Source organism: Cuculus canorus, chromosome 20 (genome assembly GCF_017976375.1).
Source record: "Cuculus canorus isolate bCucCan1 chromosome 20, bCucCan1.pri, whole genome shotgun sequence".
Lineage (NCBI taxonomy): Eukaryota > Metazoa > Chordata > Aves > Cuculiformes > Cuculidae > Cuculus > Cuculus canorus.
Genome location: NC_071420.1, coordinates 1549939 through 1577915, shown reverse-complemented (window position 1 = coordinate 1577915; position 27977 = coordinate 1549939). Strand labels below are relative to the sequence as shown.

Below are 27977 nucleotides of genomic sequence, written 5' to 3'. Positions count from 1 at the left end.
GTGACGAACCCAAGAGACCCCGGTGAGGGCACAGCTCAGGCCAGAGGCACTCGGGCTCCTTGCTCTTCCTGTAGGGAAAGCGGAGCTCTCCGTACGGCGCTTGGGACAAGGGGGACAGATTTCCACTCCTGGCAACAGCGAGGTAATTCATTGTTTTTATTAAAAGAAACTGAGGTAAGTGAAATACTTCAGCACCAGCGAGAACCACGTGTACCAGGGGTGCCCTCCCCGCCACCCTGGCCCTGCTGGGGAGCCGACCCGCACCACTGCTGGGCTCAGGGAGAACGGCCGAGACGTCAGCTCCTGCAGGCCTGGACCTCCTCAGGGCTCCTGGGCCTTGTGCCGAGCTTGGGCTTAAGCTCCAGTGTTACCCAGCGGCTGGTTCTTGGAGCTACTTTAACCCCAGATTAAGTGGGGCCTGACCCCGTGCCTGTAACACTGCAACAGAGGGTGGCTGCTCCAGCCCGAGCAGGAGCAACGGAGCAGTGGGCACGGGGACATCTCCTGTAACACCTGCAGGAGTCCTACCACCCTGTAGGGAATCCTGGTGACAGCAGAGGAGCTGCAGTGCCCCCGAGCTGTCCTGCCTGGCTGAGAGGAGACATTCTCTGTCCTGTGCGTCCTGCCGCGGCCCTGACTGGCAGTAATAAGTAACAGCATCTTTGGGGGCTCAAGGACCGCTAGTGGAAAAAAAAAAGTCTCCTAAGTCTCCTAAATGAAATGAGAGTTCTTAACTATTAAGAAAAATCTCGTCCTTCAGCTGACGCAGCTCTGCTGGCCGGGGCTGGGCTGCCCCGCTGGCATCAGGCATCCAGCAGGGCCGCATCGCGTGTCAGAAGGAAACAGTACAGGCATGAGGCACAGGCGTTAATATATGCTCTCACAGAAACATCCCTTCCGATTCATGCTTTACTGTCATAAAACCTGAAACACTTTAAGACAAGTTCTGTAACAGTAACAGCATCCAGATGCTGGGGGCTGGCAGGGCTTCCCTCCAGAGTTCCAGCTTCTCTGGCATTTTATTATGCTCAGGAGGCCCATAAAAATAACAAAGGGTGAAACAAGCCAGAGCCCTGGGCTGGGCTGTGGGATCTGCTGCTGCGCCTCCAACCCGGGCAGCCGCACTCCACGCCAGTGCTGCGCTCACCAGCAAACATCCACTGGAGAGGGTTTATTCCTGGCTGCCTGCAAAGAGTCACCCCTGGAATAGGTGCAGAAGACGGCAGGTGCTAAGGATGGGGATTACCAAAAAGAACTACCGCCATCTCCCTAGAGGAATCACAGCCATCCTGTCCCGCAGGGCCGGGCTGGAGCCAGCTCCAGGGCAGAGGTGAGTGAGGATGGAGAAAGACTTTGCTCGGCTGCATTACAGCAAGATCTCCTTTTGCAGTTTAAAACCCATTGGTGTATTTGACTCTGCCCTTTCCCTCCCTCTCCCTGCATCTGCTCCCTGCCTCAGGTACCACTCAGATGAAAGGGATCAGCACTTCCATGACATAGGCACAACAGTGGGGCTGCCCCGTGGCTGTTATCTCTCAAGTAGGGAAGGATGAGCAGAAATGGCCGAGCAGCTGCGTTTTGGTCTCCTCTTTTACCTCCTCCTGGAAGGGCCTTTCACACGGTTGACTGACCTGTTCCTTTAGAGGAACTGGACACAAAGCCAGTGGAGATTCAGCCTCCAAAATCCTGCCCTGCCACCTTCCCAGTCCTGGGAAGCCCTGGAGCCCTCCCCGCAGCCCAGGGCACAGGAACAGCCCCGGCCCCGCTGCCTTAAATGCTGTTCTTCCTCTACTGCTAAGAACCAAGACAGACATTTGAACCAGAAAGCGGCACTGGCTGACAGAGAGGAGAGGGCCGGCTCAGCGAGGGGCTCTGCTCCCCAGCACAGGATCTCTGGCTCCAGGGAGGCAGAGCCCATCCCGGGCTGCAAGGCTGCTCTCACAGGGCGGGTAACATTGGCACTTGTCAGCACAAAGCTGCCCAACCAGGTGGGGTCTGAGAAGAGAGGCAGGCAGGGGCACAGGGTGTCATTTAAATGAGCCCCTCTTTGCTATGCCAAGACCTCACGGCACCGGAGCGCCCTTCATTGCCTGGCGCAGCGCTTTCAGGTGGCAGCCGAACAGCGAACTGATGCATTGGTCCAGTCACGCTTAGTTAAATAAATAAGGTACAGTTAAGACAGCTGTAACTCAATTCCGCGGGCGCTTGTGTTTATACGTTTCCTCGTGTCTCTGGTCAAAGAACACACTTCCTCTGGTCACTTTGATTTGAAAAAATAAAAATGTCACTTCCAGCGTCTCCCTGAGCCTCCCCGTCTCGGTACAGTGGTTGCGGTTGAGCAGACAAAGGGCAATTCTGAGCCTTTTTTTTCCCTCTCTGTACCAGGCAGGGAGGAGTGTGGGAAATCAATGCTCTTACGTTGAAGAAGGCGAGTCCATTGTGGAGAGGATCCGCACGATCTCGGCTCGCTGGGTGGGTGATATATGCTGGGTCATGTGCACAATCGAATCCATGGCAACCTCTGGATTGGCCTGGACCAGGCTGGAAAGAGGTGACAGTTAAGTGATGGCAGCCGCAACATTCGCACCGGAGCGCGATCCGACAGTTCCCTGTCAGCCCCGGGGGGGAGGACTGAAATATGGGGTCTGTAAGAGAGACCGGACGAGGCAGCAGGCGCTGTGTGAGCTGTTAGCAGTGCCAGAGCAATGCTCACCTGCAGCCCTTCCTGCAGCTCAAATTGCTGGTGGTGAACCTGCTGGGACACGGATAGAGCCTGAAATCCTGAGAGGCTGGACCGTGCGGACCCAGCGCAGACATGGAGAAGCCCGAGGCGCGTCCTGATCCCACCAGCAGCACCTTCAGAGGCTGCCGAGCGCTCCCACACCTCCCCCTCCCAGATGTTGCAGTTGCAACGGATGGAGAAAGTGGGGGAAATAATGGGAGAAGACCCCCAACGGGGTCAGACACAGAGCACGGAGACCAGCAGTATTTCTGTGCCCTGGCTCCTCACAGCTCCTGTAGGGAAAGGGATCACCAGGGAGGTTCGGGTACCACTGGATTCAGTCTCTGCTGAGTTGCGATTCTCCTCAAGGCGCCTGCACATCCAGGAGCCTGTGCAGCCGGGACACCAGACCTAGACTTTGTACCTCTGTTTCTCTGTGGCTCCATATTTGTCCCCATATTTGCATTTCTAAAGGAAAATGTATTTCCACAGACTCCTTGTGTGTTTGCCACACAAAAAGGCCGCTGGATGTGGAACTGGCTGATCCATGCCCACACCCATCTGCGGAAGTGTACGTGGCCAAGATCAGAGACTGAACTTTTTAAACTCAAAACAGCGCTCACCTCCGTATCTGTTTGAGGATGTAGTCCCTCGAGATGTATTTGATGTTTTCATCCACAACTGAGCGAACACCCTCTTCTTCCGTCAGTTGTTTTTCCAGCCACTCCACCAGGTCCTTGTTGCTGTCCCACAAGTACCCCTGCGAACACACCCGAGAGTCAGGGGGGTTCCTGCCGCCTCCCGCCCCCCACGTACCAGTCCTGAAATTGGGCTTGCGACTACTGCCAGGCGCGGGTGAAACATCTGGCTGCAGCCTCTCTGGGGTTCTCCTTTTCTCAGCACAGCTAACAATGAGCAGAAGGCAAGAGGATGCATTTCTTTTGCATCTCCTTCTGTGACTGAGATGAAGGGAACCGCAGCGGTGGCGGTGCTGCCACTGGTGCCACCAAACTGTTGGTAGCGGTGGTCCCAGGAGCTCCGCAGCCTCCGCTCCCTTCTGTGCTGGGGAAGCACAGGACAGACGGAGCCGCTCTGGGCCTCCTCCCACACCGAGCTGTCACGGGACCCACGGGTCCCCGTCACCCACCACACCGACCTGGGGTCAACGTCCCCCAACAAGCATGGGGTTCCCTGATCCAGCCCAGAAAGCCAAAGGCCCCTTCAGCAGGCACGGGCACAGCAGAGGAGGTCGGGGTGGCAACATCCCTGAGAAGCCGTGGCAATAAAACCCCTTTTTTCCTTTTGCAAGATCATTTCACCTGATATTTGCTAGGTAGTTGACTACATAATAATTCAGGAGTGTGTTAGATGCCTAATAGCCTTCTCGCTCCTCTCTTCTCCTCTCATTTTCTTTACAAATCATTTAAGAATCGTTTTGTTAATGGTTTCCGGAAAAGCAAGTACTGCCATTAGCACTCATTCATATTTATGTCATTTTATTTGGGTAATTAAACACCAAGCTCGTCATTTAAAGGTGCACTATCCTTCTCTGTTATCACTAACGAAGTCAAAGTCAGAATGACAATGAGCTCCGTGCAGTGCGGACGCACAGCGGGCCGGGCACAGACCCCAGCACCCCTCGCTCCACGCGGGCGCCTTCAGCTCCTCCATCCTGGCGGTGCCTCTGCGCTGCACCTTCAGCTCAGCCTTCAGGGGCTGAGCAGGAGCAGCAGCACCCAAAGGCAAAGCAGCGAGTGGGGGGCAGCAGGAAAGCCAGCAGACACCTCCCCTCGCCCGCCCGGGCTCTGCACGCAGCACGTCCTCACCCCTCCTGCTCTCCCAGCACAGATGCCAGCGCTGCCAGCTCCTCACAGGCCTCGGCAGAGCCAATGTGCCCCCGTGCTTGCCGGTACCAGCGAGGAGCGCAAAGGCAGCACTCGCACTCATCAGCCTCCTCCCTGCTCACCCTCTATTTATATATTTAACTGCAAGTTTCCTAAGTCCAATAAATGGGCTCCCTCTTTCCTGGGACCTCGCGAGCCTCCCCGGGCGAAGGCGCCCACGGGTGAGCGTCGGCGGTGCTCAGCGTGGCTCCCGCCTGCCGCACCTGAATAAGAACCCGGGATTTTCTTTCTTGTAACACCTTGTCTTAAAACAGTGATGTCATTTCAACCTCAAGATTTTTGCTTATTTCATTGGTTTTTCTTATTAGTATTTTAAACTCGTTAGGTTTTGCTCCTTGCCTCTGGCCCAGACGCCCAGCGACGCTCCCCGCATACAAAGCAGGGCACGCGGGAAGATATCAGGGAAGGGGGAAAAAAAAAGAACCCAAGAAGCTGCCTTACGGTTGCAGACCTGCGTAAAGCTAGATTTACCCAAGAATCCCAAAGCTTTTAGTTTAGGAGAATATTTAATACTCTTATTAATCATTTTTAATCCGTTTGCTTTTAATTAAGAAACAGCATGATGCTTTCCTATCAACATATGCCAGGGAGCAGATTAATTGTGGCTTAAGATAACCCTCCTTGATTGGTGTAATGTATTAGCTAACGAGATGCCCGCTTTTAAAGACGCTCAGACACTACCTTGGAAAGCCTGCTGCCCTCCAGAGAACACTTCCCCCTCTTTTCTAGCACCCCTGAGTGTTTGTGACTTTAAAAATAGAATAATAAAATATTTAAAATAAATAAATAAATAAAATAAAATGAAATAAAATAAAATAATAAAATAAAGAACTCAGATTGAAGGACTGTGACAAAACCAGCCTGAAAGCAGCCCCAGAAATCGCTCTTCAGAGATTGCCAGTTTGTGAGTCCGAGCACAATTGAAAAAGAAACCCCCACAGCCCGGCAGTTCCACCCTACAGCTGATCCGGGGCCCTGCCTTCGCTCGCTCTGTGCTGTGTTAAAGCACTCGGGGATGTGGGACACGTGGCAGAAGAACTGCTCCTCTCTGTAAGGTGCTCAGATTTCCACATCAATGGTGCTACATGCTTGGGAAAAAACATTTTGCTTTTCTGGCCCGCTATAAAACACGTCCCCATAAAACCATTCCTGACCTGGAACATTACCCAGAAGATCTGTTTTACCACCTAAGATGTTTGTGGTCATTTTAATTAAAAACAAGAGACCAAACTCCCCTGGGGAGAACCTCACTGAACTAATGCCCGGAGAAACTGCCTTTGCCTTTACCTTCACCGTCCCTTCGACTTCCACAAACCAGCGTCTCAGCATAGCCTGGATCTGCCCATCAGTCAGCTCAGGATTGGCATCGTGGATCTTCTTTTTTACCACATCTTCCAGAAGAAGACGCCTTAATCTCCAGTAGAAGAAGGTACGGGAAGTTTTCCAGTCTAGAATGTCCTGGCCAAGACAGAAATGGAGAAGGAGAAATGAGGGAAAAGATTTACATGGAGAAATACATATGCCTTATTCCCTGTTGGAATAAAAGGCCTGTACTCACTGTACACTCTGCTATTCCACTCGCACAAGAGAAATGCAAATGCTGCCATGTCCGAGCTTGAAGACTGACCATTCACCAGAAGCTGCTTCCAGCCTCCCCGTCTCCCTTCTACAGAGACCTCGTCCCCGAATGAGCAGCAGAGCCCAAGACACATCCAAGGGGAGAAGGAACTAGGAAAATCTCACTGTCCAGGTAACAAACCCTGACGTGAGAGCTGGCCTTCCGCTACGTCACGAGAGCCCTTCCTGTCACAGGCGCAGGCTCTCCCCCTTCCCAGCCTTCCCTTCTGCCGGGGCGGACGCCAATGGCGCTGTGGGGTTTGGATGTGGTCACCTATAAGCTACCAACAAAGCCTGGGAAACGCAGGGTTTCAAACGGACATGGATCAGGTAAAGATGCTGGAAAATAGGATGCACTCGTGCTGCAGGCCAGAAAACAGCCATCATGGGGAGAGGGCCTGCTGCTGTGGCAGGAGGCACCCGGGCAGGGGTTTGTTTGAAGCCCTGCAGGATGACACGTTCCTCTGATCCTTCCCACGTGCGCCAGACCCCCCAGTGATGCCCTCAAGGGAAACTCCACGATACTCACAGTTATGACGCCCTTTTCCTGCATCCGGCCGGGCGTGTCGTGCAGGTCAGCAAACAGCATGGCCACCTGGTGGTAAATGGGGATCAGGAACTCCTCCCGCTCCTTTAGCTTGGTCTCCAGCTCTTTTCGGTCGGAAGGGCTCAGCTCGGGGGTACCTGCAACCCGGCACAGCCACAGGTCAGAGACCTCGGACAGGGTGAAGCTCGGGGGCTACAAAGGAGGGCTGCCTGCAGGGAAGGCCGGCGGCTCCAGACAGTCTGGAGGGAGAACACAGGTTTCTTCTGTTCCTGTGTACGGGTGAAACCCAGACTGCACCAGGACAAACTCGAGGCCATCAGCTCCCAGCAATGCCAAGCAGAGTCTGGAGTCAAATGTAAGCATTTCATAAAATCATAGAATTAAGGTTGGAAAAGACCTCCAAGGTCATCAAACCCAACCCTCAGCACACCACCACCGTGCCTACTAACTCATGTCCTGAAGCGCCACATCAATCTGTCCAGGGATGGAGACCCCAGCATTGCCCTGGGCAGCCTCTTCCAATGCTTCACAATTCTCCCAGTAAAGGAATTTTTCCCAATATCTAACCTAAACCTCCCATGACACAACTCGAGATCATTTCCTCTCTTCCTATCACTTGTTACCTGGTAGAAGAGAACACCATCCACCCCGCTACAACCTCCTTTCACACAGTTGTAGAGAGTGACAAGGTCTCCCCACAGCCTCCCCTTCTCCAGGCCAAACAAGCCCAGCTCCCTCAGCTGCTCCTCGTAACACTTCTGCTCCAGACTCTTCACCAGCTTCGTTGCTATTCTCTGGACACAAATTTCAGCCCGGATTTCCTGCCACCTATATTTAGGCAAGAGCTCCAAAGGAGGTTTCACCACAGAAACTCTATTCCATTTAAATGCCAATGACCTGAGCCATCAATTAAGTGACATTTACTGGACTTACTCCTAAAAAAGAATAATGTCCCAACACACAGTTCATTTAGCAAGAAACATGGACAACGTAAAAGACCATCCCAAGTTCTCCTGCAGGCTGGTTCCCGTCGGCAGCCGTTAGAGCCACTGCCTCACTAAGGAGAGCACACAAGTTACGCCAGAGATGCCGACACCGCTCACATCTGGCTCCAGTGAGGGGCACACAGCAGCCGCAATCACGGACTGACAAGATGGACAAGAAGAAAACTGTGTGAAGAAGATAACGTCTTGTGGAATTCATAATTCTTAATTTATCGTAAAACATTCAGCTCAGATAAAATGAACCTTGATTAAAACAAAACCACGCATTAACCAGTTTCTGATTCAGTTAGGAATGGCCTGACCCGGACTAAGCCAGGCAAGGGGAAACACCTGGTGCTCTGCAGACACGTGGGAAGCGACAGAACAAGGTGCTCCTTCTCTCAGCTGCCCCTTTATCAACCCAAGTATGTAAATCCTTTTTTCTGCCTGGAACAGACCACAGCAAGTGTAACCTTAAGTGCAGCTCTCTGCCGAGCCTAGAGTCATTTACACCAGGTCAAAGTTGGCCCAGAAGTGGGTTGATGCTTCCCCTCCATCTGCAAGAGGTCCTGGTGCACAAACAGAGTATTTATAGCCAATCTTAGTTCAATTTAAGCAAAGATTGCATCTGAGCCAAATTATACAGTACTGGATACTCTGCTGAATTGTGCCGTTTTTTAACCTCCCACCCACACCAGAAGCTCTGGTTGCAAGTTCGTGGCCTCAGAGCCAGCTGCCTCCCATCCTGCCTCCCCTTTTAAAGCCGAGGTTGCTGGCCCACCTCCAGGCTCTGTGCTCTTCTACTTCATACTGCCTATGTTTTCATTTCCTTCCAGAGTTCCTCTTCCAAGCCAGAACAGGTTTGAACACATACACACACACGCGTTTCTAAGCCACCAGCCAGCCATACAATGATTCTTTCTAGGGAAGGCATGTTTTTAAGTGCGCCTACCAATATAAATGTTACCTCACCTTTCAAATGCTGGTAAGAAGGTTTTAATTAAGAGAAGCTACTCTTGAACCCTCAGAATAAAAAATTATCTGTATTTATCCATGTTGAACTCTCAGGCTCCTACACCTCCTTGTTTTAAATGGTGATGCGTGCACTTAAGCCAGTACCGCTCATGTATTCTGGCCTCTCTGCCACACTCGTGGTGTACAGTCAAACCAGCCAGGCCCAGTAATGATTTAGGTGAGATTAACAAATATGTCAATGTCTATTTTCTGCTTAATTTAAAAGCAGCGTCTATAAAGATTTTTGACTTCTGAACCCTGTTCTCCTGGAAGAAAGAAGGTAACAATGAGGAGGGGGGATAAAGAGTGATTATCCCATCATCGATCGTTTGTCAGGAGCATTTCTTATTCACTGGACTATTGTAAAAAGCTAAGCTCTCGATCAATCCTGTAAGCCCCCTGTACAATTAAATATCTTGGAATGGTTTTCTTTCTTTCCTAGTCAGATCCTGAGGCCTCGGGGTTTTTCAGAAAGCTGGAGCTTTATTTATTTATTTCTCGGGAAAAGAAGTCTCCCTCTACAAATCTTACCCTGGCAAGGAGAGGGGATTTAAAATATGGGATTCCTTTGCTCTAAAGGTACTTGACAGTTAATGAAACTGTTAAAGTTTAAATCATAGGAACATTATAGACCTCTAGGTATGGATTGGCTACTAATCAATAGAGAAACAAAAGAAGCAGCATTCTGAAACGGCCATTAGAATGCAAACACAAAGCTTGGCGGGTTTGGCATGCAGGTGGGGTGGGCAGGTGAGACAAGGCGACAATTTAAAGGAAGAACGAACATGTGTGACCTTCCTGCCTTGGCAGGCAGCACAGGACACTTTCTAAGGCAGCATTCTAAGTGCCATAAAATGTCACATTTATCTTGGACTGCAGTTTGCTCTGCAGTGTCCAAGTACGCTCGTCTCTATATATAGCGCTGGCATGATCACAGCCATTGCCATGATCGGAAGAGGCCAGGTAAACGTCTTAATCTGGCTCCTGACACCTTTAAAGCCTACCCACAGCACTAAATGCACCAAGACCTCTTTGTTCTACTGCGACTTCTCCTTTTTAAGGCAAAACTGCCTTAAACAAATTGAAAAAAATGCCCTGGGTAAGCAATAACACTGGGGTATAGAGAAGATCAGAGACTTTCCTGAGGTCAAGAGAGCAATGTCCAGGGCCCTTGGCTGGGGAGGGGGCTCTGGCCAAAACGCCCTCACCCTACAAGTATTCTGCATGAGCAGGAGAGGGATTTGCCCTCGCTAAAACCCTCCACACAAACATAATCGGTTACACCAACAAAACCTAGTTTAAAACCGTACCTAAGCAGTACGTAACCTAAATGTTCCCAACTACAGCCCGGAAGAAGCTGGTGGTTCATGCCCACCTCCCTCTGCCATCCTCCCCGCCCTGGCCCGTGCCCAGCTCTGCTGTCTCACCACAAGGCGACAACAGCCCCCCCATCCAGCTGCCATAGCCTGGCTTTTGGGGTTACAAACTCCTTTTTCCATGTCCTACAGCTTGTAAGGAGCCCCCAAAGCTCAGGTATGGGGTCTCAGTACCCTATGGTAGAGAACAATAAATGCCAAATTCTACGGTCACCAAAACAAGCCCTTTAACCCTGCTGCAGAGAAGGCTTCCCAGCTGCCGCAGCAGGGACACGCAGGCATGCTTTACAGCCCGCGATCACGCAGGAAGGCTTCAGAGCAGCCGTCCTCCCTGTGCAGACAAATGGAAAAGCTGCTGCAATAAATCCACGCAGAGACCTCTCCTGTAAAGCGCTCCGATGCTGAATATCAATTCATCCTCCTCTCCAAAAGTTAAGGGAAAGCATCATGGCAGGGAAAGCACCACCTAAAGTATTTTGATTTATGCCCCCTCAAACAAAAGTCCCTCTGAAGCAAGTGGCATCTCCACACCCTCCCGAAGGAGGTGCGGGGCTGAGGGAGCCAGCGCCGTGTCCTGCAGGGACTGCAGCCTGCCGCGGTGGCGGGGCGCGGGCTGCCTTTAATAAAGTTCCTGCCAGACGGAAATGGCTCAGCAGGAACATGAATCACAGCTTCCCATAACATTTAGTAGCAAAGTGCTTTTTTTAAATATGACCAGTTTAACAGGTTAGACAAAATGACTTCAAGAAATGTTATTGTAGGTTCCCTCTGATTGCAGAGAGCCGGGCAGCTTCTGAATCAATTTGATGGTTTACAGTTCCTAAGCTGCTAAAATGTGGGGTTTTCTCCCTTACCCTCGGTGTACGGCTCCAGCGAGGCCAAGCATTTTCTTGTCAGTTTTCTTGCCTCCTCCTCAAACCTGGGCAAAGCCCAGCATCGAGGCCTCTGACCCAGGCGATCTGTGGAGACAGCCCTCAGGCTTTGCATGCTGAGAGCTGGGCAAAGCCAAGGGCTTCAAGGCAGGCTCCAGCCTATCCCGCCCAGCAGAGGCGCGAGCAGTGGGCGAGCGTGAGCATGCTGCTTGGGGCCACTCTTCTCAGCAAAGCGGTTAGGTGCCACTGCAGGATATGCAGGACAAGCCCTTAGGAAACAAACTCTAGAGAAGTACAGCAGTTACTCTGCATCCAAGTATGTAATTAAATGTCAATTTTAATGCTGGTTATGACTGCTCCATCAAATTTCCGCACCTACAATAAGAATCCTCCTACTTGCATCTCACCTTCTCTTCCTTTGCCTTACACAAAGCTCTTGCCAGACAAAAAAAATCAGCAAAGGCAGCAAGACTGCCGAGCGTGTCCAGGCTGCCCAGGTAAGTCATCTCCCAGCCCAGCTGGAGGGAGCTGCTCTAGAGGGGAGAAGGAAGGTCACTCAGAGCCACTCACGTCCCTGGAGAGACAGGCGTTTTTGGATTGTCGCTTGTTTCTTTAAATAAGACTGCTTGTAATTGCTTCACTAAATATTCAGGAGGATTTATGTTAGAAAGGTGCAATATGAAATAGCAGTGAAGGTCACACACACTCATGGCACAGGCTTGAAATATCCTTGTACAACTGCCCTGTGTGATGTTCCACCCTAGTCCTTCCCGACTCTTTGCTCCTAAGGTCTCCCAGTGGCATCAGAGCAAACGGGCAAAGCGTGGCAGGTACGTAATCCCAAAAAATTCCTGTCTGGGGGGGAAACATTGACAACCCTCCCTGGGAGGACATTCAAGATGCCCATTGTCAGGAAGGAGCTGACAGAAATCAGTACTTGCTCTTCTACAGTCATGATTATGAATTAACAGCAATTTAAATGCAGCAGCACTTGCACACAGAAGCAGTTACTGGAATCAGCATCGCCTAAAAAGACAAAGTTACAACCACACTGACTGCATTTGTCCAAGACTCTATGAGGGATGGAATGGCAACACAGCATTTTTCTTAGTTGTTACTCAAGAAAACAACTGGCATTTTGATTAATTGTAACACTGAGCAAACACCTTCCCCCTCAAAAAGAATGAGCAGACTTTAGAGCTGCGATCTAACTTTCCAAGCTAAAGCCTGGAACAAGACGGGTCACAGGATGGAAGTTCTCAGCCACTCAAGAAACAAGGCTGTGCCAGGGCTGTCCCTGGTTCCCCAGCAAAGTCCTCACCAGGTGGCACGGTTGGGGCTGAAATGTCCAGTCTAAACGTTCCCTGATGCAACTTGAGGCCACTCCCTCTTGTCCTATCGCCTATCACTTGGAAGAGGAGACCAACACCTATCTCTCTGCAACCTCCTTTCAGGTCACTGTAGAGAGTGATGAGATCTCCCCTCAGCCTCCTCTTCTCCCGGCTAAACAACCCCAGTGCCCTCAGCCGCTTCTCGTAAGATTTGTTCTCCAGCCCTTTCACCAGCTTCGTTGCTCTTCTCTGGATGTGCTCCAGGACCTCAACGTCTTTCTTGCAATGAGGAGCCCAAAACTGAACACAGGATTGAAGGTGCGGCCTCACCAGCAAAGAGAACATCACCTGTGGGAAGCTGAAGGTGCCCATGGCACTGGGGTTTGTGCAGCAAACACCCAGTACTCCCCCGGCACCACTGGACCTGTGGAGCCATGCGCTCCCCTCCTGCGCCTTTCACAGCGCCTACAGGTAAACTCAGAATGGGGATAGCATTTCAAATACAATTAAAGATGCAAACCAGCACTCGGGAAGCTATTTCACAGGAGGAGTTGAAGAAGACATTCAGCCTGTTACAATATAGAGCAGGTGACGACCAGATGCTTTCCTTTTACTATAAGATAAATACCTGACAGGAGAAAAGAGGAAAATCTTGCTCTAACTGGAGCCATTTTTCCATTCCTTTCATTCATATTCCGCTAAATTTGTGTATGTTACAGCATCCATCTGACACATCACATGCCAAGAATCTCCGTGACAAAACTAATTTCCACTGCTACATGTTTTACTCTAATTGTAATAAGTAAATAAAACAAAATTGAATCTCTATATTTTTAACTACAGCCTGAGGCTCACAGTGGGAATCGCTCCTCTATTTCTAGGCAATCGCCTCTCTCCTTGCTCACCTACTCGGAGTGGAGACGCGCTCTCGGGCAGGACACAGGCTCTCCTTTCTTCCCTCGCCCTTTGCTCCGCACTGTTTGCCCATTTGTAAGAGCACAACTCTGAGTGACATTTAATAAAACATGGGGCTAATAAACATTTAAACGATAGTGCCGGGGAATTGATAATGAACAGATTTATGTCAAATTATTCAATATCTGCCAGCCTTCTCCGCTCTCACGCTTCCCAACTGCAAGCCCAACCCCAGTGTCGCCTGGAAGGAGAGCGCAGCCACCCTCCTCTGCAACAGGCACACGCTGGAGTGTGTCCCCTTCCCCTGCTATTCAGCAGCTCCAGGGAGGGATGACAGCCATTCAGGGGTTAAAGAGAGGCAGTGAACCCCCAGCTAATGAGTAAGAATTCAGCAGGCAGTGTAAGATAAATGGAGCTTTCTCTGCTTCTGCTGGAGTCAGCATGAACTGCGGCCCTGCGGCTTGTTTGTGGCAAATGGAGTGCGCGAAATATCAAAGGGCAGTGATCCAGAAGAAGACCGACTTTGACAAATTTTAAATTGGCCAGAAAGAAAACCAGAAAAAAAAAAAAAATTATGCAATTCAGTGTGTCCTGCAATCTTGGCTTCCCTGCTCCCTCCCGTATGGAATTAGTGGCAAAACAACAGCAATGATCGCCCGATGTTGGGAGCAATTACAGCCATCTAAGTGAGATGCTTATCAGTGACTGAAGCTTTTAGAGCTCTCCCCATGTACAGTTGTAAGTGACTCGCTCTTGTGTTGCAGTCATTTTAATTAAAGTGTACGGAGTTTGCTGGGAGTAATTACCCTGTAGAGGAAGAGGGGGAAAAAAGCCCCGAGAAGGCTCACAGAGCCTATGTTGGATTTCTGAGACTGTTGACAGTGAACTGCATCCCCTCCTTCTCCCTGTATTTTTTCCAGGGATGCAGGTCCCACCGGTGTGACTGAAGGGACGCTCTGCAGGGGTCCTGCAGGCAGCCTGGGTGAGGGACCCTCTGGAGAGGCCACCCCACAGGGACTAAGCTCACCTTGCTCTGCTCACCTCCTTCCTCCACCACTTCAGGATTTAAACAGCCCTCTCTGTCCACAACCAGCGACTCTGCTCCTGGGAGAGGACACATCCCGCTGTGACTGCGCAGAAGACACCGTTTCTTTGCAGAGGTTTGTTCATCGGCAGAGCCAGTGGCTTTTTACACTGGGGTGAAGGTAAATACTCTCAGAAACGGTGCTCCCGCCGTAGTGCCATTTATCTGCATGGACCTGAGCTGACTGCTCAGCATATTGCCTTCTCTAACCACACATCTGATTTCTCCTTCCCCTGGAGACCTGCGCACCAGAGAGGCAACTCTCCCGCCTCGGTGGCGGAGGTGGAAACACCCGCAGGAGGTGCAGCTGTGAGCCCCAACTGCGCACAGAACCTGTGCACAACCCCCAGTGCATAAGGAACCTGACTGCAGCCTCTAACTGGGAGGTGGGAAATGCCTTCAGAGAGCATTTGTTGGGACCCTGTGCTGTGTCTCCACGATTTGGTGCAGCCGCACAATCCGTTTGCTCCTAAAGGGACACAGTCACGTCTAACATGGGTCAAAAGTGAGGGTTTGTGAAAACAGTCTCTCTGCTGCCACTACAAACATTAAAGGTAGTTGTTAATCCCAGGAGACACAGGCAGACAGAACAATGCATCCAGCTGGGTATCCGTGTCCGCTCTCTCACGTACTAACACGTATGAGCAACCTGATCCAGTGGGAGGTGTCCCTGCCCACGGCAGACAGGGAACTGGATGATTTAAGGTCTCTTCCAACCCAAACCATTCCATGATACTATGAATGTACTTGAGCAGGATCCGAACTCGAACAAAAATGCTTGCCTGGTCTGCAAAACTCAAATGCCTGCTAACCTGCTTCTTAACCAGAAAGGAACCGTCACAGTGAGAGAAAGAGAGGGCCAAAATACCATCATTAAAGAAAGAGAGAAGATGTCTTTGAGATTATCAGACATCAGTAAGAGCCTGGATTTCAGCAAGAAGCTGATTCTTAACACTCCCCGCACCCTTTACAATAATTATTTCCTTCCCGAGGCATATCAGAGCAGTTGTTTCGTATATAAATTGTCACACTGCCATAAATTAAAAAAAAAAAGCTAAATAATAAACTGTAACTGCAGCAATAGCCCCAGTTTATCAGTCATTTGCAGAACACTTTCCCTCCTGAAGGATTCCAAAAGGCTTTATGAATTCAAACCATACCCACATACCCTGCTTCTTCCACTACTGAAATATAGTCAATTTTGGAGGTAAAAAGAGGCTCTGTAAGATTATACTCTTAGAGTAAGAGCTAGTAAAGAACTATTTAAAGAGCCTATTCCCCGAGAGAGTACATATCTGATATTAAGTGCATTTTGCTGAACACTCTGTATTTTGGGTTGTCGGGTGTATACCAGGCGCTGGGATCATTTGGAGCAAAAGGCACAGAATCATCCAGCACCAGCAGTGCCGTGCTGGACGTTGAGCACCGCAGAGCACCCCGTAATTTCACCAAGGAGGTGAGGAATACTTTTTATTTTCTTAAAACTGCGGAGCAGACAGATATCATTACTCAAAACTACCTTGGACACCCAGAGATAGACCAGCAGCCCAAAGCCTCTTTGACCAAATTCAAATATGCCAAATGACACCAGCTGAAGGTTTCGCCCACAAGCAGAGCTCAGCAACTGCTGAAATGTAAACTAGATTCAAGCATCTCTAGTGTCTGTGGTAAAACTCATTCAAAAAACCCAATAATATATAGAAGAAATCAGTTCAAAAGGACCCCATATTACAGATACCCTAAGTATGTTAAATGCACATGAATATCACCTCTCACACATACATACATGCAGCTTGTCTCATCTGGTTTTCTTCCCAAGTTAGATGACAGTAAATAAAAATTATCATGAATTTGATAAAATGCCTGAGTGCCCCTTTGTAAGGTCTATAACCACATTCATTAGCCACCCGCTGAACGGATCGCTGCTCCGCCAGCCTCGCGCAGACGTACCCAGCCGCTCTGCCAGGCGCATGTAGACGGGGTCCACTCGCCTCATCGTCTTCACCAGATCCTTCCTGCGGAATTTGATTTCTACCGTCCCCTCCGGTTCCAGGATTCCTCCTCTGATCAGTGACGGGGAAAAGAGAAAAGAAAGGCACTTTCAGGTCATCAGACAAGGGGAAACACAAAATGAAATGGTTCAGTGTTATCTAGAAAGTATGTAAAAAAAAGAAGAGAAGGGGAGGGAGACAAAACAAAGAGAAAAAGAGAACAAGAAAGAAAGAACCTTAGCTGCAATACATCCAATGCCACAGATGCACACCAGGCATCACAGAACGATGTCTATCCCGGAGAAAGCAGTACAGCCTGCCACAAGCAATGCTCTTCAGCACTCTCTTTTAAGCTGTGACCTGAAAGCTCTTCCAAAGGTAGGCGAGCTTGATGAAACAAACCAATTAACCAGTCATTTTCATCAGAGATCCTGCCCACTTCCCAGGTCAAAGACAGAGGAGTGTGTGACTCGAAACTTGGGCTTGGGAAATAAAATCATTTTAGCCTTTAACTGTGAAGGTGGGAGTAATGACAACAAGGAACGGCAGCACTGAGGGTTATGGAACAGCAGCAGCAAGGAGAATTATTACAAATATTACTTAGGGAAAGGATGACATATTTTGCAAAATAATCTCTCTCGTGGCTACCAGAGCTCAGGACGTCTTGAGTTCAGCTACAGCTCTGCAAACCACATGTGGTCCTTCCTGATGTCTCACAAAGTTGGGAGTTGCCTTGAGATTTCCAAGAGCATCCCAGGAAGGAATGGAGCAGAAGCAGCAGGAAGGAGTTGTTACTGCATGTACCCAAAGTGCACTTGGTGGGGAAAGGAGTTTGTAGAAGTCCTGCTCACAGTGTGTCTGGCTGCGAAGCAAAGAGACTCCGCATTTCTAAGTCGGAAAAGAACAGCAAAAACTTCTGACTTCCAGGAGGCAAAGATTAGACAAAGTTTGCTGAAGATGCAGGAAATACTATGGCACTTTTAACTGTGAGCTTCTCGCTCAGCCAGGTAATTAGGCCTCAAAGCAGGTGGTTCTGGAGGGAGGAGAAACTGCCATACCTGCTTTCTCGGTCTGCGTACATCTCCATGTGACGAGGATTAATGGTAGGGTCAATCACAGCCCAGGATCCTCCCCTCAGCTCCGCCTGCGGTGGGATGTAAATAAGCACGGGCTGGCGATACTCTCTCAGGCCATCCACAATGTAGGCACCAAACTTGAGCACTTGGTCATACATGTCTGCAGAGAAAGAGCACAGTGCTTAAAACCACAGCACATCAATGCTTCGGCCCCACCACGCTTGGTCAAACTGCGAAAACCCCACAATTACTCAGCTCTTCCAACCACCTCCTGCTACCATACTGCAAGCTCTGGCTGGCATTATCTGGACCCGGGCGAGATAGATTGAGAAAGGAGATGTTCCCACATCAGTCCTGCTCCCAGCCACTAGACTTCCCCCCTGGAGATGCGGTCCAGTTATTTCCAGTGCAACCACGTCTGTTCGCAGAACATGAACCGCAGGGTCCTCGGTTCACACCAGCCAGTCCTACACCACGTGCCCTGGGGAAAATCCACCCCTCGCTTCCCAGTCAAGCCAACAGGTATTTCAGCAGCTCTGGAAGTCAGGTCGGGTATTTCTGCACTCGACATGAGCACAGCTGCCCAATTTCAGACTCACTACATGGACCTGTATCATAATCCATGTAATGTGCACGGCACACCTAACGGCAGCAGGCTCTTCATGTATCTTCATAAAAATTATGTGTGGAAAAAAGTTCAGGTGTGAAATAGCAACTTCCTCTTCTGGCATTCAAATTTGTTTAAGGCATTTTGCTCAAAATTAATAAGAACAACTTCTTTGTGTAAAGACAGTACGCTGGAGATATCAGCGCCAAAGGTGAATTAAATAAAAGAAAAAAGGAAGGCAAAAGAATTTATATGAGATGATATAGTTTACAACAGATATAGTTTCTAATGGAAACAGGCACCTTTGAAGATATATATTTTGTCACTTATAATTACATATAGAAGTATCAAATCAAATATACAAGCAATGAAAACCACTTATGAGGACCACCCAGTCCAGCTCTTTGTTCACACAGGACCATATCCTACATTTCTTTCCCAGTGCTTTTTGAAGCTTTCATTTAGAAATCCCTAACAATAAATCTACTCCTTCTTTAGGGACATTTCCACAGCCAAATAGATGAAATTTTCCTCAGTATTCACCCAACTTCCCCTCATTCCCCATCCCCATTAATCTCATATTACTACTCCTCACACCACCCTACATAATATCTCCGCTCCTCTGGGCTTGCTCTAAATGGCAGTCGGCTTTCCAGTGGGGTTTGGTTGTCCCTTAGAACAGGCATTTGTTTCTCATGTCTCTGAGGAGAGTACTTTCCTTCCCCTTCATCATTTTTGTTCTTTGCTCAGTGCCTCCTCGTTTGCCTGATCTTTCCTGGCTGTTAAAATACCAGAGCACAGAGCAGGAACACTACGAGGGCTGCGTATGCACACCACACACGGGGGGTGGCCTTCACAGAGAAACTGAGACACTTATTCCTCTCAAATCCTTACAATCACTCGAGAAAGCCATCATTTCCAGGGGAGAAAGAGTCTCCAGCACAGGTCCCCTTGTCATTTAACTCCAGTGTAACGTTAAGCATTAAAGCGAACACAGTTAAGCACTTAAATATGTGGGAAATACACATACACACACGCACTCTCGCATAAATATGCACAAATATATAGGGAGCAAGCGAGAGAGGCGTATATAAAGCCCGTGTGTGTGTGTGTGTATATTAGCACCACACGCACTGATGTGATCTCTCCAGTTCATTTGCAAAGTCATTCTCCAAGTACCCAAGAAAGAGTTTCATGTTCTTTAAGAAATGTCAAATGCTGATGAAGAGAAGAACAATTAACTTCCTCTAATTCCAAATAAACATAAATTCTAGCAGACAGTGGGGACTGAGAACCAAACAAAACTCCAACCTTTTCCTTTGTCCTGAGCAAAGAAAAAGACCTCAAAAGGGGTGACAAATTTATTACTAATTACACAATTATTTTATTATGTAGTGCTAGTAATAAACCACTTGAAGTACTTTCAGCTAATTCTAGTGTTAAGAAAATAATTGCTTGATTCAAATTATTTTAACTGAATTAATTCTTTACTAGACATTTTTTACTAGTGCTACATAATAAAATAATTGCACAATTAGCACTCCATTTTTCACTCCTGCCAAGGGTATATATTTTACTCAGGTTAAGTGCAGAAAAAAGAAGCGCTCCTTGTTTGAACAAGGCAAAGGTAGGAGGAGCAGGGGAATCGAGGGCAACTGGATGCTTTCTGTGCCTCTCTCTCTCTCTCTCAGGTCTACCAGGTGGCATCAGCAAGGCCAAGGAAGCATTCCTGCACCTACAGCACTTCCAGGCTCAGACTGTCAAAGTTGTCCAGAAGCACGCACTTCGTGGTGCGGTTCTGTACACAGCTCCTCCTCTTGGGATCCTGCAACACAGCACTTCATTTTCAGGAATGTCCCAGCAGGCTTAGCTAAACGTTTTATCTATGGATTTACACCAGCCGCCAGCTTCTCTTGCATGCTCAAAGCTTCCATCGAGGTCAATGCTGCAGTAGTTTCAGATCTGGCTGTAAACACCTCTGCTGCCAAGGATTTCCCCTTCTTTAATGTAAAAACTTACTAACAGAGACCAAGTTTTGCCCAAACGAAGAGCAGACAACCAATCTGAGTGCCACCAGTGAAAGGTCCCATGGAAATTGCTGAGCTCCAGAGATGAGCCAAGGGGACCTGTGGTGGCCACACGCCATGGAAGGGTTCAGAACCAACTCTACCACTAAGAACAGCCTGCTCTTCTGTAGCATTTTCCCTCACGCCATGTCAGCTGTTCCATTTTCCTATGCTTACCACTTCAGCAAAGCAGGGACTCTTACTAAAAAATTCATATTTTTAAGAAGTAAAATATAAGTAGAGTTGATGAAGATCAGAAAAACACCGCAAAGGCAACCCAAGCCACTTGCCTGCAGTGCCCATGCTCCGGCACAGGACCACACAACCCCCCTGATTTACATTAATATTGCCTTTGAGTGTGAAACCATGACACATTTGCCATCCTGTGACAACTGCCTCTTCTTTGTGGTTTTGCTGCATTCTCCACTCTTGCAATGGAAAATAACGCACCAAATTCAACTGCTGCAGGTGGGAAACAACGCCAGGTCCCAGCGGCGCCCGCTGCTCTGTGCTGGAGCTGCCCGTGCAGCCCTGGGTAGTGTGCGGACTTTGTAAACTGTTAACACTGTAAGGAACACACCGTGTTTAAAACAAAACCCAACCGCTTCCATCGTCATCTGTGCAGCACAGACCACCACACATATCTTAAGAGCAGGCTGTCTGCACAACTGTTCTTGCAAAGAAGTTGCTTATGTTGAGACTGGAAAAATTAAAGTGAAATATACTCGTGGGCCAAATTTAATTCCTGTATTAATTAAAACCTCAGCATAAAAGGCCCTTGAAAGACAGAAATGCTGCAGAAGTCCTCTAGGAAGAGCAGCGCCCGTTATTGAGCAGGGCAGACAGTGTTTGCAGCACACTTTCCTGCTCTCTGCCTGCCTGCTCAGCTGCGGTGTGCATCGGCGTCTCCTACACATAGACATGAAATCCGCTGGAAGCTCTTATCATTACACTGTATGTGTAAATATTGGCAGTCAGACGCATCAAGCACGGTAGAAAGGCTGCAAACAGCCTTTTTGCATTTCCATAGTGTCGGGCAGCGTGCCCTGAACCTCCAAAGCTGGAAAGGATCTCATCAGCTTGGCTGGATTATCAGATAGGACCTGAAGGTAAACACCAGGCGTGTATTGGCTGCAGACACATAATGTCTCTCATAAACCCATTACATACAAGCAATACCGTCACTCAACGTTCAGGTAATCAGAGATTTAAAACAGCCCTTTCATTCTGCTGAAATTTTTTTTTATTGTTATTTATAACCTGTCCCAGGAAAAAAATAATAAGTAAAACATGAAAAACCAACTGCGAGTGACCCTGTAGCACAAGCAGCGCTGCGGTTTAATGTCGCGGGGATTTGCATGCTATCAAACTATTCATGCCGAGACCAAGACCCTGGTGCTAATTTCCAGTAAATTTCACGCTTGATGTCTCCCCGTTGTGGGTCACTGCCGGTTCGCCTAAATAAACTCCTTCCAAATGGCTCCTCCATCTAAATATTCAAGCCAGTTTTTATAATTTAATTTTGCATTATGCTGAACAGCCTTCCGGCCAGATACAGCTCATTGGGGAAACCACTAACGCCATTGTGATATGCCTTTATTTATGTTATTTATTTATTTATTTTACGCCTTGAATTAGACCTCCTAGGCCGACTAGTAAAGAGAGGGTTTTTTTTTTCCTCTCTTTTTTTTTTCCCCCCTCCGCTAATGTCAATTTTCAGCATAGCAAGAGCTGTCTCTAATCTTTTCCTACTCATTACACACAATTTTGGAGTCATTTTACCCACAGTGCAGTCGGCTCCTGGCAGCGTGTTTGTGTGCACTGAGGGGTGGCATAATTGTTTATTTTCCCTCCCTGCATAATCCCCAGCCAGCACTGAAACCAAAACTGCAAACAACTCCCCGAGGAACACAGGGAGTGTCAGGAGAGAGCAGCGCTCGCTGTGCGGGTCCCAGTGCAAACAAGATGCAGGAGAACACATGGCCCAAGGTGCACGCTGCAACGGCTCCGCTCTCCCCTCTCCTCCTCCTGCTCCAGCTGGGGATAAGCACTAGCATAAACACATTAGCGTCCTCCTAGTGCCTCTTCCACTTTGGGCTTCTGGTCCCAACTCCAAAGCCAAGCTCAGTTTCTGAGGAATCCCTCAAAAGGCACGGCCAAGCCGGCAGATCTCGCACCACAGAGAGGCAAAACAACATTTAGCAACTGCTTGGTAAAGTTACCCCCACAACTTCCCCATAAGTTTTGTGGTAGGGGAAGCGAGTCACGGAGGGAGAGCAGGAGCCGCACACGGAGCAGACACCATCCTGCAAGGTAACAGGTATTTCCCATAGGGAAGGGTTTTGCCATAGAATCACTGAGGTTGGGAAAAACCTGTAAGCTCATCCAGTCCAACCATCAGCCCAACCCCACCGTGCCTCAAAGCACCACACCAACGTGCTTTTTGAACCCCTCCAGGGATGGAGACTCCACTACTTCCATGGGCAGCGGTTCCAATGGAAACTTTCACCTCTGCATCTGCAAATACAATGGCATTGCTTTCTGCACTGCTAATGAGACAGCAGAGCACGGGAGCCTCTGTCACCCTGCAGTCTTTCCAGAGCACACACTTTTATCCTGTTAAGGCATCTGTCACTTTTCTTTTGTGTTTGCCAATTGCCATACGCAGGTAGGGGGCCGTAATCTTTTACTTATTTAAATTTTATAGTATCAATCTTACATTCTTGGCACTTCACTAAATTTAAAGGAGCAATATGCGGTGCAAAAATCTAACTGCTGGTATATTAACAGAGCAGTTTTATAACTCTTCACTTCATATGAACATCACTACCACCAGAAGAATCAACTGTGAGACAGTTCTTGATAGGACAATATTACAGTGGGAGAAACCATCAGGGTTTCCATTTGATAGAAAATACCTCTCCGTTTTTCATGTGCAACAAAGTTGGCTTATGCAACCCCAGTGTTAAGCTGAGGCAGAAAGATATAAAGCATTCCAAGCAGAAGGGGTTTCCTGAGATTAGTGTTTAATTAGCCCAGGTTGGCAGCTGTAAATTTTGTAGGAAGTAGAGCCCTGTTAACCTCCAACGACCTGTTCTCACTGCAGATTCTCTTGGCCAGTCCCTATAACCATACATGAGTGTACACATAAAAATACAACTGCACCGTTTATTGTGAAAAGACCTTGTATCATATTTGCTCCTTGCATATGTTATTGCTCTACGTGGCTATTAAAGACAAGACACCCATGGGGAGGAGAGGACTGAAACCTACTGCAGCGCAGTGTCCCTTTCCTCTAGCTGCCTCTGTAACAACCACGACCCACTTTCAGCAGAGCTGGGCAGAGCACTGCCACCATCTCAGAGGGCTGACACGTCCAGACGCTCTGGCAGGCCTGGAAAAGTATTCCCTAATGAGCGTTTTTAACAGTGATCACATACTTGCCACAGAAGAAGATGCAGACTGCATCGAAGAGAGATGAAGCAGATCCACTCTGCAAATTTATGGGTGCAAGCTGTCACCACAGTTAAGCCTATCTAACAGCTACCTGCTGCCCAAAGACAAAACCTGCTTCAGTCCCCTGGCCCACACGCTCCTACTGCTGGTCTGTCAACAGGGATTGGCTTCAGGCTGCTAAATCAGCAGAGCTTGTGCCATCGGCTATGCCACAGCCGTGCCCTGAACAGTAACACGAGCCACTCCACGGGACCACACTGAAAGGGGATTCAAATTGATGGTTACCTTTCATTCCACCAGAGAAACCTCTCCAGTTAGCAAAGACCATGAGAGGCAGCCCTTCTCTGTTAAAGTCATTGATGGCCTGTGCGGTCTTAAAGGCAGAGTCAGGGAACCAAACCTGACCAGCCTGTTGGATTATCTGTTGGGAATAAAAAAAGACAGTTAAGCCTTGACATGCGTCAATGTAAGAGCATAAAAATACAGAAATGGATGCACCAAGGGCTGTGATGTGGAATAAACAATGAGGATCAGCACATGAAATGCTTAGGATTTGCTTGACCATACAAAAATCAAGACAATCCTTTTGTCACCAACATCGAGTGTTCCTGCTGATTTACCTAAGAAGAAGAATACAGATGGTATGGAAAGCGTGATACCATCAGTGCTTGCAAGAAGACGAAGGAGATGAAGAGAGAAAAAAGGATATGCAAAGCAGAAAACCCCAATGAGATGATGTAGGGACAGAGCTGTGAAATCAAGCAGGAGAAAAGCAAAATGTCAGGGCAGAAAGACCGTGAAATGCTATGGTCACAGCGAGAGAACAGAGAAATGATTTTTGCTTCCCAGATCTTCTGGTCCTGGTCCCTGCATTAGGTCTCACCTAATGAAGAGAAGCAGGGATGCTGGGGAATGTCTCCCATACAAATGTCCAACACAACTGCCCATTCACTTCTCCCAGCAGCTGCCACGCACTAGCACCCCACCAAGGAGTGGCCAGGCTTTTTGTCCCACATTAGGGCAAAAAAAATCCCATTGAAACCAGTAGTCTTTCCACAGGGACATTTGCAGAGGACAAACAAGCAACTGCACAGACGTTCAACCTACCTTGGCCTCTGAGTCCAGGTTTGCAGGATCAGCAGGGATGCTGAGCTCCACTGTCCTTGTTTCTACGGCAACTACTCCTACAGGTATTCCTCCCAGCCTGGTAATACACGAGACAAATCAAAATTCATCGTTCCATTGTAACAAAACTAGACATTTTTTCCAATTTGCATCAAAATACTCATGAGAGACAAATAATATGAGCCAACAGTGGAAGAAGCATTCTGGCCTTTATGAGGAGTTTAGGCTGAATTTCTGAGCAGAACTGACAGTTCTCAAAGCAAAATCTAGTTCTAAAAACTAGCACAATCCTCACTAAGAATTAAATAGAATAAACCGAAGCCCAAATTTTGAATGACATAGCTACATCTCCACCTCCTTTCACCTGGTACCATGCAGATTTTGATCTTGATGGTGCTGACCATGAACGATAAACACGAAGACCCAAGGCTTCCCAAGCTCTGCTCTCACAAGCGCTGTCAGCTGATGAAACACACCCACACGCTGCAGGTCTCAGCAATGCTGATGTCTCAGCCACCCTAAGCCTCCACTGCTTTGACAGAAACTCCCTCTCCCAAGAGGTTACGGTGAACGATGGGTAAAAGGTTTGGGTTTGCCCATCTACCTCTCCCCTCTGCTGCAGGACGACCGCAGGGGTGGGAAGGGTGCAGGGACAGAGGGATGGGCAGGCAGGAGCTCAGCTCTGCTTTGTACAGCATCCAACCGCTCTTTTACACAAAAGGCATCTCGCTTGCAATGACAACTGCTTAATCCCAGGATGGGAGTCCCAGCAGAGCCCACACTCTCTCCTCAGGCCCCTCAAGCTGGATGACACACGCCACAGGCAGAAAATGCGACAAGGCCTATGTGCACTAGGGGGCTGAAAATATTCCCATTCACCATGATTAAGAGTCTGCCTAGAAACCCGTAATTGCAGAAGCCGTCTTAAATCGGTAACTTATAACTTCTATATTAGGGCCCATGTGACCTAATAAAGAACATCTTTATCCAAGTATTACAGTTATTTATTGAACCTGAAAACAGCTCAAAACAACTTCTGTTTTCCATTATACTTCATATAAATTTTATCAGGCTAGCACATGAAGATGCTACATCTTGTTTTATAGTGTGTCCCTGGACAAGTTGCCATAGAATAATAAAAGACAATTTACAGCCAAAAGCACACATATTCCAAACATACATACAAAAGATGAGTTTTGGCAGCACTTACAGTAACAATCCCAGAAGAATACATTTATATTTGTTTTTTCAAAATGCCACTGCTTTTGAAAGAAGTCAGTGTCATTTGTGTTATATATACCTGTCCATGAGAGTCCAAAGCAACTTGGAATTCGTCAGAAGAAAGGAACTGCAAGTCAAGCTGAGCACAGGCCTGGACAGAGACCTTCTAGCTTTGCCAAATCATTGATCTCCCCCCACTCCCAGCTCACCAGGATACTGCTTAACATAAAAGCTTTTAAATGGCGTTGCAAGATAAAACTTTAGTGTCACGGATGGCAGATAAAAATAACGAAGTGTATCAAAAGGTCGCAGGACACCCCAAGGTTAAGTGCTACAATTAGGAGTGGAGTCAGCAGGTATTTTCAGCTCCTCTCAACAATATATAAAGATCAGACAATATTCTGAGGCAAAAGGATCTTCAGGGTGACAGCACTCAGAACCCTGGGAGCAACAGCGGTCAGAGAAACAAAACAGCAGGAAGACAAAGCTGAGTTGCACCTGCATGTGAATGCCCCTTCGGCTGGGCAGCAGCTCGCCTCTAGCTGGGCTTTGTGAGCACAGGCTGCTGCTCCTCCTGCCCTGGAATAGCACCTGAGGGAATGGGGACATTTCTCTTCATCACATTCTGCACTACAAGAGTCCAAAGGCAGTTCTAAACCCATTAAAGACCCTCAGAAGTCTTAAGAAGAGAGCAGCAAAGAGTCGTTCTGCTGAGCACACCCCTGTATCATGAAGCCTCCTTCAGCTGTTATGCAGCATTTCATTAATGTATTAACAAAGCTCCTGGTGGCTGTTTCAGAGACACCCAGAATGGACACAGCCCTCTGAGATGAGCTCTAGGGAGTGTCATAAGCATTCCTACTCCCTAGCTGGCTCTCTGACCCACATGAGGAGGGCTCTCTAGAGCTGTGGCTTTGAAGAGTCTAAAAGCAACAGGAGCTCCCAGTGCCAAATACTCTGGGCCCATGTGTGCTATCGACATAATGGAGATAAGAAACAGCACTGATTCTCGGTTACGCTGGCTGGGAGCCTAGCCGGCAATCCCAGCTGTGCTGGGTGTTTCAGGAACAGCGGTGCCTCTTCCTGTCTCCCATTGAATGCTCTGAAGATCAAACACAGCATCACCAGGGATCTCCTGGTACTACGGTCAGTCCTTGAGTCACCAGTTTGGTGAGGCTAAAGGGTTATAGAGTCTGACCCCAGGGGTGGCCACAGGGGTTCCAGAAGATCATAAGCATTACAAGTAATGTGGCTCTGGATTGTTGGCACTGTGATACTGACAGCACCGGAGGTGAAAGATCTGTAAATAAAAGATCTTTCTGCTAGGAACGAAGGCACTGAACACCCATCACGCACGGGCACAACCGTATCTCATTAAGTGCATCACCTGAAGCCTCCAGGATCCCACTCAGACACTTTGGGGGGGGTTTCCCTTGTCACTTGTTAACAAATAAAAGAAAAGGTTTACAATTAACCAAAACCACTGACATCAACTAGAAGCAGGGAGCCTGCTGGAGGCAAGAGCGTGAAGCTCTGTCTTGAAAGGAGAGCCCGCAGTAGCCCAAGGAATGAGGAGTGACAAAGGATAAGCGCACTGTGTTTGGACAGCTCAGGCACTTGGAGGGGAAACTCAAGGGAGATAAATGTACTCGTTCAAAACGGCTTATTCTGAGAGAAAGCAGGCGATCAGATCAGGAAACTCTCAGTGCCATTGGGGGCGGGGCGGGCAAAAAGCTAAAGAAGGAACTAGAAAAGAGGTGACTGAGGGGGTTTTGAGTCCAGCTCTGATTTGCATTCTGACAAAATACAGAGTCCCACCTCCAGGCTTCTGCTTCCTGCCAGCTCTGAGCACTCACGGACCTGCAACAGCCAGAATGACCCAGGCGGCCAATATTGTCAAGGCAGGGATCTCAGTCGTGGGGCAGTGAGGAATAGGATTCTACACAGAGACCACTTTTGCAGCGAGGTCAGGGGAAGGGACTCCCTGGGGAGGAGGGGAATGGCACAGGACTCTGCAGAAATAACATGATGAGAAATAACTGAGACCAGGTGTGGTAGCTGCTGGTTTGG

The 27977-nt window shown here is 48.5% G+C and overlaps 2 protein-coding genes across 3 annotated transcripts in view; one reads left to right on the top strand and one right to left on the bottom strand.

The window, feature by feature from the left end:
* The window catches only part of AATF (apoptosis antagonizing transcription factor), a 59252-nt gene extending 57713 nt beyond the window's left edge, over positions 1-1539 (top strand). Inside the window, exon 13 of the transcript XR_008453124.1 lies at positions 75-1539. The gene's annotated coding sequence lies outside the window, so the exon portion shown is untranslated. The remainder of the gene's footprint in view (positions 1-74) is intronic.
* Positions 142-27977, bottom strand: part of ACACA (acetyl-CoA carboxylase alpha) — a 128090-nt gene continuing 100254 nt past the window's right edge. For both annotated transcript variants that reach the window (XM_054085069.1, XM_054085070.1), the window contains 8 exons: positions 24669-24765; positions 23847-23982; positions 17415-17592; positions 16316-16428; positions 6773-6927; positions 5914-6084; positions 3346-3482; positions 142-2541 (listed from right to left, as the gene is read on the bottom strand). In XM_054085069.1, coding sequence (XP_053941044.1) covers positions 2415-2541; positions 3346-3482; positions 5914-6084; positions 6773-6927; positions 16316-16428; positions 17415-17592; positions 23847-23982; positions 24669-24765 — 1114 coding nt within the window. In that variant the 3' untranslated portion in view covers positions 142-2414. The remainder of the gene's footprint in view (positions 2542-3345; positions 3483-5913; positions 6085-6772; positions 6928-16315; positions 16429-17414; positions 17593-23846; positions 23983-24668; positions 24766-27977) is intronic.